This window comes from Anopheles stephensi, chromosome 3 (genome assembly GCF_013141755.1).
Source record: "Anopheles stephensi strain Indian chromosome 3, UCI_ANSTEP_V1.0, whole genome shotgun sequence".
Taxonomy (NCBI): Eukaryota; Metazoa; Arthropoda; class Insecta; order Diptera; family Culicidae; genus Anopheles; species Anopheles stephensi.
The window spans coordinates 15970894-15980950 of NC_050203.1; the positions used below are offsets into that span (position 1 = coordinate 15970894).

Below are 10057 nucleotides of genomic sequence, written 5' to 3' on the forward strand. Positions count from 1 at the left end.
TTCCCAACCACTTTTTTAAGTGAACAATAATCGAAAGGGGATTAACCAACATAGAAATGGGTTTTGGGTTATTGTGAGATCCCCTAGCAGTCTGCAAGATTTTTGTTAAAATAGACACTATTTCTGGTCCAAGTGAACCTAAAATGGTGGATCAGGATATCATATCAGTAATATTTAAAATAAAAATAATTCATCTTTTTGATACAGTCTGCGCACTGTTTCCCTTCCCGTAGAACGTCACAACTTCTCGCAACACAACATAAAAAGGCCTGATGTCTACAACATGACGCAAAGGAACAGGAACATTCAGGATTGCGTAATTGCTGGTGTTTCAAACCCTTGCACCGAGGAGTTGAGGTCGATTATGCACGTCGCTTGTTTAGATTACGCACACCAGCCGCACACCCAGCCCATAGACCGGGGCAGATAGACCCAGGTATGAATGAATGTTTACATGTACTCGAACAGCCAACAGCAGGCACACTCCAAACAGGCAACAGCCAGCCAGCCAGCCGGGGAGGCTTGTACTGCAATGGCAATTACATTAATGCGTATTATAAACAATCCTTCCGCCGCGGTTTCGAACATTATAATCCATTTACAGTAGATGTGGTGCAGCAGATCGGCTTCGTGTGCCAAAGGGCGTATGTTCTCATTCGCTTGATAATTGCTGGCCGTGTATACTTAACCATCGTCCCATCTGATCCTATATGATTTGTATAATTATCTGCCCATTGCGTAAGAGTGCTAGAGGCTGGGACGGTAGTCGAGCTACTCTCATCTTGATCCGTATTTCCGATCGTCCGAAACCGTGTACACACAATAAATGGGACGCACGGTGGTGTGATCGTACGTACAGGTCCGGACTGCCACTGGACAACTTGTTGAACAGCTTTCAGTTTCATGACGATCTGGGTTGGTCCCAACGTTTCCCTTTTCTGTACAACATCCAGCCTGTTCGGCAAGCCCGTTCAACTGGTCCTGATCTTCTCGTGACTGTGGTCTACCCTTTTGCTTCGGGAGTGCGACACAAGCGCGGTGACCTCATTTTATCTTCGTGCCAGTTTTATAAACGTACCTCCCAACTTCATATTGAGTCACTAAAAATTAAGGCATTTCATAATTCTTATCATTTTCACTCAATCGCTGATGACAAGGAGAAAGTGAATAGATAATGATCGTACCAAAACGTTTTGATTTCACTGCAGCAAATGCAAATCAGACCGCTGATGATCACTAATCAACACGCGTTCGTAGCGGAAAGCGAAAGCAGCCACACTAGACACCGCACGCTGTACGCGGAACTCACTTCCAAATACGTTCTACGTTAATGAATTCGAACACGGCCGCACATGTCTCCACCATGCGCCGATCGAATGTGACACACTGGAATGTTAAATATTCACCGATAAAAATTCCAATCCAAACCCCCTCATCATCATCATCATCATCGTCGTCGGCGTCACCATCATCAGCAACATTGACATAAGACCCATCATGCTTCTCGAGGCGTCGGCCGGCTGATAATGTTTGGGGAGCCCTCGGTCGGGCGGCAAAATTGTCACGTTCGATCGCGCACGTTAAGCGAGCATCATATGCGTGCGTCGGCATGTTATAGTGATCGTGAAGGCTAAAAACAGACGGCCAACGATGAAGAAATTTTTTTTCAAAAACAGGCCCCCGTTGGTTCACCTAAAAAAAGCCGATCACAACAAGGAGAACAGGTTTTGCTGTCTACCTCTCGTATCGATTTGTATGGTTTTTTGGTTTATGAAAAAAAGAAAAAAGGAAAAGCAACGTATCAAAATAATACGCAATTGAACTAGAAAACATTTTGAACGTAAATCTAGATAAGTAAGTTCTTCATATTAAGCTATAACTTAGACATTAACAAGAATTTACATTCAACTCAGAACAAAGAATGCCCTTGTAACTCACAGTAAACAATGCTGAGCTGATCCCACCAATCAATTTTCAAAGAGTATATACACTAGAGCTTCGAGTTTGTAAGTAATTGTTAGAGAACCGGTAATGACTTTTCTATAAAACTCGACTATCGCATCAATTTCCCACTCAATAATAATTTATAACGCCTCTACAATCACATTTTTCCAATTTTCACCATCATTACAATATATCATCTAAAACCGTTGTCCGACCATGGAATCAAAGTCCCAAAATGTATCGATTCTTAACGCAAGAATCCATGACCAAAACCCGAAACACAATTAGCCCAATTGGTTCTCGCGGTGTCCCTCGTACAACAAACGCACCCCTAATTCAAGCAACAAAGTGCAGCTGCAGTACTGCAGACCACCCCTGTCTGTCACCGTTACCGTTCATGTTCCTTCCCTACTTTCGCCCCCGGTATCCGTGGTCGATGATATCGATCAGTGATCGAACGCAACACAGCAACATCCATACTGCGAGAGAGATGCCGCCAATCCGTGCACCATGACGTGCATAGCGAACACAGGGTGCGACAATTGTACACCCCCTTTTTCTGCAGCTGTACGACCATTTTTCTAACGCAGCAGTATCTAACGGTTGTAAAAGCACACACGCAAATGCGCGCCCGACACTCGCGGAATGCTCGTGCGGGGACAGATATTGTAGCTTTAGAAAAAAGCTAATAGAATGTGCCGCCTCATCATCATCATCGACTCGGCTCGGCAGAGAGTGTGTGGACGTTTGAATCACGTTCGATTGATCTCGCGGCGTCTGGACACAGCAGCAGCAGCAGCAAATAAAACGTGATCGATAGTATCCACCAACAGCAGCTGTGTGTATTATGGACACCCGGACAGCTTAGCTATTCACTCCATATCTCAAGGTGAACACGTCGTCGTCCGCTGCAAGAAGTAACTAACGTTCGGCGCCACACTCCGGTGAGGAGTGACTGAGTTTCCCCCGATAAATCTTCTCGTACTCGCAACTAAAACAAGAAAATGAAATGCCCATTAATTTGCTCGATCAGTTTTGCAAAATACTACAGCAAACCAATCAGTCGATGTGTGTCCAGTGATCTAATACTCTCCCCATTCCGAACAGAACGCTCTCGATCTACTCCAGACCAGATGACGTGAGAACTAGCTTCACTAGCACATCATAAACACTCTCGCTCGCTTGCTTACGTCATTTTGGTCGAGTCCGGTAAGGTATTAACCGTCGGGGCATTGTCAAACGCATCACGAACAGATGTGTGTTGTAGCTGTGGAATGCTGCTGCTGCTGCTGCTGCGGAGGTTTAAAAATTGCGGACCGCTGAAGGTTATGATCGTAAAGCGGGGTAAATAGTGCTTGAGATCATCGGTGGTTTCCAACAACGAGCGAATTATTTGCTCATTCACTTACAATGCCTGCCGTGACGGTGCGCGATGGAGACCTGGAGAAGGAGCGTGGTGTGCGCAAGCACACATCTGTTTCGCCCCAATATTGCCAAGAATCATTATCTCTCGACGACCACACCTTGTACGATTTTGAATCATCTTCCGACAGGATGGTAGCTGCACCTTCGAATCTAAACATCTGGATCGAACCAATTTCTTAAACAACGCTATCGAGAAGTACATTGCTAAAGCCCGAAGATCGTCAATTTTGTTGGAGACATATGGGCACATGATTAGGACACACAATTCTAGCCAGCTAGAGCACCACACCACAACTAGCTAGTCACCGTACCAGCGTACCCAAGTTTATGGAAGGACAATTGATGAAAATTGCTCATCTCCCTCCCTCATCTTCGTTGATTGCGTTTTATTGGACTTGAACAATGACGGCGTATCGGTCCACCGAGTTCCGCTGTGCCAAAGTGGACTGAAAGCACAAACAATTCGCAGCATGTGAAGCGCCAAGAATTGAAAACTCCTGTACGTCCTCTCATCAACGTTCGCTGCAAAAGGAAGTTCTCCATTCGCGACCAATAAAGGCCAAATTTGTCGCTCTCTATGGGAAGGCCAAAAATTCATTACCAAATCAGTGAAGAGCCACAACACGCACAACGCTCCCGCCGTGTATTGGACGAGCAACGGGAGAACCATGAATCATGCACCATTATTAACCGACACAGGACAATCTCGATGAATCAACATCCTCTGTGTGTGGTGGCAGAACAAAATTCATTTGCTTTGGCTAATTCAACAGCGCCACGCAACAGCCACGTGTTCGAATGGGTTTCGCTCTCCCTTTTACGTAGAAAAATAACTATATCAAATGGTTATGATTCATGTTTGCACTTTTTTGTAGCCTTATTTGCCCCGAGCAAACCTAATTTGCGAGCAGAGCAGTTCAAAAGCATCACCCAGCGCGTTTAGAAGAATTTTTATGTAAACCGACCCCGATTCCAGCACGGCCCTCTGAGGCCCTTGCCATGCGTATGTGAGAGAGTGCGTGTTCTGTGTTGCTCTGTGTGCTTGTGCCCGGGTGTGCAAATGCAACTCCCCAGATGCGACTTTCAACGGCTAAGTGCATTAGCCGTTCGGGCCGTCTGCTGCCTATAAATAATCCGGAACCGTTAAAGCTGTGTTTTTCTTTTCAACATTTCCCACTTTGTCTAGGTATATTCCGGGGTTTAAAAAGATGCATGCTCCCTTCTGCCTTCCCTCCACATCTAACGGATGAGCAGACACGCGATCAAATGTCATGCCACTTTGGACGCGGTTTGGGTCTCTTAGAGCAGAGGTCTTCTCCGGGCGAAGAGAGACTTCTTGAGAAGGAAGTTCATTTCCTGACGCACGGATCAAGAACAGCATTCTCCACATTCTCTTTATTTAACTGAATAAAATAAAGTTCCATTCTTCGCGTGGACATAAGCTGCTAAAAAGCCGTACAAACACGATCAGCTGATGATCTCATACGCGAAAAGAAGCCATATTGAGAAAAAGCAACGTACAGTTTTTGTTCCCTTCACTGCCGATCGTATCTGGAAGGCGACTACTACCTCTTTCGCAAACTGCTTATCATCTAATAAACGAACCTTGAAATTGATGAATATAGGAGTTTAGCTCCCGCCTAACCATCATGACTCGGAGGAGCAAAAACATCATCTTTTCTCGCTTCTTTCCGTTGGTCCGATCGGTAAGAGCAGGGGTAAAAGTAAAATGGGAAGCAGCTAAATTCGCTTGCTTACCGGCCCCCAAAACACCTTCTGTTCTGAGCTCCGCGTTTGTGGTGGCCCACCATGGCGCAAACACCAGCTGCGTAAAGTGGATGTACTTTTCCACACGCACACACTCGGGAAGGAAAGAAAAACCAAAGGAAAGTCTGGTTGTTGTTTCGCTTTCCACAGGGTGCGCACAGATTTATTTTAACCCGCCTTTGCTCCCACCCTGGTGTGACCATGACCGTCGCGCGCTGTCGTGCCGTTCCGTTTGGATGCGTTAACTGAATGGAGAAGGAAGAAGCAGGTTCTTGGTTCTTTTCCGTCGATGCGTTTCCCGGCGCGAAGGATCGTTGAACAGAGTCGTAGTGTGGTTGGAAGCTCTCAGCAAAGAAACAACATCCGGTGACGAGTTTTGAGCAGACAGAGGGAATCGGAAAAGAAAATCTTTGCCTCTATCGTTACGGATGTTGTCTAGGAGGATTTGCTCGATCGCAATTTGGCCAGATTTCCGGCTGTAGCCTTACAGGGATAAGAAAAGGGATAAAAGCATTTCTTGATGCCTCTTTTTTCGCATATAATGATTTAATTTCCAACGTAATGCGTAATTGAAATGTATCAACCATGCTAATCTGTTTAGCTGTAGCGTATTGTTAGCATAGACGAACCAAGTCCCTGCTCTACAATATCCAACATACCAAACCAACCTAGATTCAGTAACTAGCCCATGCTGCTACATGGGAAATTCAATTTCCTTCCTTTTGCCCCGTTTGTTCCCCTTCTACTCCAACACATGCAAACGATAAATACACACTGTTAGCTGATTGCCCGTTTCGCACCGGATGAACTGCTCTCGCATGGTGGTACAGTTGCATTTGCATCAAAAACGCTCCCGCCATTTTCCACCATACAATCTCAAACTCCATTCCATCCATTCCAGCACCCGGGTGGATGGAAAACACCGCGAGGTGGAAAACACATGTTTTCATAATTGTTTTATTGCGCAAAAAAAAACGAGCTGGCAAACCTATGCTGAAACTCGGCTCGGAAACCCGGTACACCACCATTTTGCTAGTAATCCACATGAGGGAGGCCTGAGAACTGAGAAGCCACCCCACAGGCGTGACCTCCACCCGACACACACCCTGCTCGCATAAAACGATCAGCATTAAAAGAAGAAAAAAACTGCACGCACTATGTAAAGCTCTCAAGGTGTCGGCATCCCCGACATTCCAGCGGTTCACGTGAATTGCATACAACAAAAAAGACAGAGGTACGGAATACAACAATAAGAAAAATATAAAACTGCATCAACTAGCGGTTTTTCTCCGAAACAGTAGTGGTGTTTGTTGATGGTTTGGCAACCATTTACAAACCGCGGAGGTGGGGTTTTAGTCGGTTTTGTATTTCTCAACCAGTAAGCATAATTTTGCAAACATAAACTCCCCCATATTCTACACCCCACACGCTGGTACGGGGGACGGCGAAGGTCGCACTCAACAATGCCGCATCAACAAAAACAAACTCAGCTGCGGCGGCCCGGGTTGATTTCACACCGAAAATCGACAAACCTAAAAACTGGGTGTAAAATAAGTAATAAGTAAGCGAAGGTGCTTTGTTTGGTTCCCACTCTTATGAGTCACACACGTTGGGGATATACGGTATGGGTCCGGTTTGAAATGGGACGCCCTAAAATTTGTCCAATGATTAACGGTTTAGTGGGTTATAAATCAGTAACAGTAGCACATTGAAGAACTAATTTTCGATTTGTATCTAAAATTATTTAAACTTAGAAACTTTAGTTTTATCGCGTTAAGGTCTACCACGTCGCCTCAGTCCATGTGAACGAGTTTAAAAAAATGGTAACGATTGGATGGCACGGTGCCAAGTGGCTCATACTCGATCTTTCGTCCTCGATCGCGGGAGAGTCTCAAATCAATGAAGACTTATAGAAGACGATGCTCGAAGTCGTCTAGTACGACCTTTTCTGGCACCAGACAGAAGAGAAGACATACAAGTCCATTTCCGTAGAGCAGATTGTTTATAGTGGCCTTGAAAGTTTTTCATGTTAGTAATTAATCAATGTTGACCGTTTTCCGACTCTAGAAAAGCGAAAGAGTAGTACATATTCAGAGACATCACTCAAGTTTTCACCATTTACCATCGTTAACGATTTATAAGCAAATAAAAAGTCTCAAATTTTTTGGTAGAGTCCCTTTTTAGATAGAAGTCACGGTACAAAGTTGTGGAACTAAAATAGGTTAAATCATTCCCAATCTGATCAAAAATTTGAAACCTTCCGGAGAGGCTTCCTGTTCTACTGAAGTTGTCTCCTCTAGCTGACATGCAATCGGTATGATTCTTATCTTATCACCACTGTAACCAAATCCGCACACAAACAAGCGCGGGGGGAGATCGCTACAATAACACAGTTTTGTGCTGCGAATCATTGCCTTTTTTTAACGTAGCGCATGATTTATTTTCAGCTATGTCATGTGACGACGACGGTGGGGAGGATTGTGCGACCGTGATGGCCACAAGCCTCTGATAGTGAGGTGGAAATTTTTTAGCGGATGAACCTTATCAGCGCCAAACGGTTGTACCATGTCCGCAGCTGCTATCACATTACCTGTATCGTACCGTAGAATAAAGGAAACTCGTACTTAAATACAAGGCACGCATAAACGCAGGAATTTCACACTATCGATTCATTCCTTATCACTTTCTGTAGCGTCTTCCAGTGGAATTCTATTTGTGTTTCCCAGATACCCGGATCTGTGTGCGCATTTTTTCCTTAATTCCTCTTATTGTTAAGCAGTTAAATACACACAGAGCAATTAGCACGATCATTCCCGAGCTGTGCGTGGTATTGTGAGCGAAGTACTGTCACGCTGCCGATGACGTCATGGTAACAACACAACACACACAGTACAGTGTGATTTAACACAGCAGGCGCTACCCGTCGATCGGTGCGTTGAAATCCATCCGCTTCACTTGACGAAACAGCATTCCCGAACGTGTAATATGCGAACCCAAAATAATCCCACCATTTCCGGATCAATGGCCCACCAATAGCCAAACTCCATGTGCCCGGGGAAATGTCAATTTGTGTGGTGCGGTTTTAGGAGAGCTCGCTGGCAACATTCCACACACCGTATGGTGTGCCTGTTTTTCCGTGTGTACGCGCTCGTGTGTGTATCTTTAAAAAGCCACCGCGATCTTTGCGGGTTCCTCGTTTGACGGTGTGCGAGAATCAGCGTTGCTCCGTACTCACGCACACCAACACAAACGCCCTCGCGCTCGTAGTACGGGTCCCCTTGATCGAAGATGATCGTCGTCAACACATACACACGAACGGGCGCCCGTGGAAGAGATGGACCAACAACAAAAAAGTGGACCTTTGCTGCAGAAGATGACCTCGCGGGACGACAGAACCTCGCACAACGAACTAAATAACGCAGCATCGCTTACCTTGTCCAAACATTTCAGCTCCTCGATCGGGTAGACCACCTTCTGGCACCGGGCACAGGATTTATTCATTTTGACAGTCGCGTGAAGATCCTTTCCGCACACAAGCACACAAATCGATGATCTTCTGTCACGGATGATGCGGCTCTAGGGGCACACCTGAATATTCGGGCTGCTTGCTTGGCTGCTACGTGTGATATTGATCCGATCAAAGCAGTGCTGCTCTGGCAATGGGTGCTGCGACTGGCTTTTGTAGTGCCGGGGCACAATTCAATATTTATTTCACTGACGGAAAATTGACCCACCACGCACTCACACACCGAGTGGGTTTTGGATGCACACACACACACACACGCACGTAAGAAAGCCCGAAGTGATCTTTTTTTTCGGGAAACTTTCACCCTGCTTTGGATTGGATTTTTCTACCTTTTTTCCAGCTGTGCTGGATGGTGGGTGCTGTACACTACTTTTTTTTTGCTTTTCAACCGTGCAAGATCAGATCACTTTTACGCACTTCGCACAAGCGCAAGGGAAGAAGCACACACAAGCTCTCACACACGCACACGATGGTCAGCGCGCTTCCTAGCACACACCTTGCTGGAATTCTTTTTTTCCGGCAGGAACGCGGTTTCAAACAACACGGCAGAAGCAACAGCACACACGACGTCAAACGGCCCAGAAAAAAATGATGCAGCACAACAATTAGCTCCAGGAGTGCGTAGAAAAGCGGAACGTTTTTTTTCCTCACGAAAAAAAAACTCGCTATCACCGGCAAGTATCGTTTAGGTTGATTTATTTGTTCGCTTTCGACAATGCTAACATAATTTGAGCTGTTAGAATTTAAAACAAAACAATTCGACGCGGTCACGTACGGGACAGTGCACACACGTCCGTTCGGTTTGCGAGAGTTGAACCAACTGCGAGCAAACGAATGCGGCTTTATTTTTCTCGCACCATGCATGCACGGGAGAGCGAGAGAGGGCGCGAATCGGTTGGTGCGTGAGAGCGTGGTGGGAGAATTTTTGGGTCACAAACGGTTGCTCTCGCGAACGCCTTTGAATTGCATCGAGCGTTCTCCGTGTGTTGAGGATGCTCTGCAAAATCGGCTTGCGTGCCATGGTAACACCAATACTACTTTGGTACAATGTTGTGCTCGCTTCTCACTTCTTTATTCTTCGAACATTTGCACTTTTTTGTCTCTATAATATTTTTAAGTGTTGTATAAATAAAAATAAATACATTAAATGCAAGGTATTGTATTTGCAAAAATGTTATGAAAAGGTAAAACGACAATTTAACATCATTGCGATAAACCAAATCTTATCTCACTCACATCATCTCACTGTGAGTTCTAACAAATCATGATCTCACTAGGAGGGACAGTACATTTCTTCTCACAAAATTAGCTCAGCTCCTTTATTTGAAAATTTTTAGAAATTTTGCGAACCAGTTAATAAATTAATATTTTTGTGATATTTTGTGAAAAGGTTAC

General features: G+C 45.2%; 1 protein-coding gene across 2 annotated transcripts in view; it reads right to left on the reverse strand.

Moving 5' to 3' along the window:
* Window positions 1–9501, reverse strand: part of LOC118511248 (LIM and SH3 domain protein Lasp) — a 45459-nt gene extending 35958 nt beyond the window's left edge. Inside the window, exon 1 of one of the 2 annotated variants that reach the window (XM_036054096.1) lies at window positions 8569–9501. In XM_036054096.1, coding sequence (XP_035909989.1) covers window positions 8569–8637 — 69 coding nt within the window. In that variant the 5' untranslated portion in view covers window positions 8638–9501. The remainder of the gene's footprint in view (window positions 1–8568) is intronic. The other variant, XM_036054097.1, reaches the window with a different exon arrangement.
* Window positions 9502–10057: the final 556 nt, after the last annotated feature.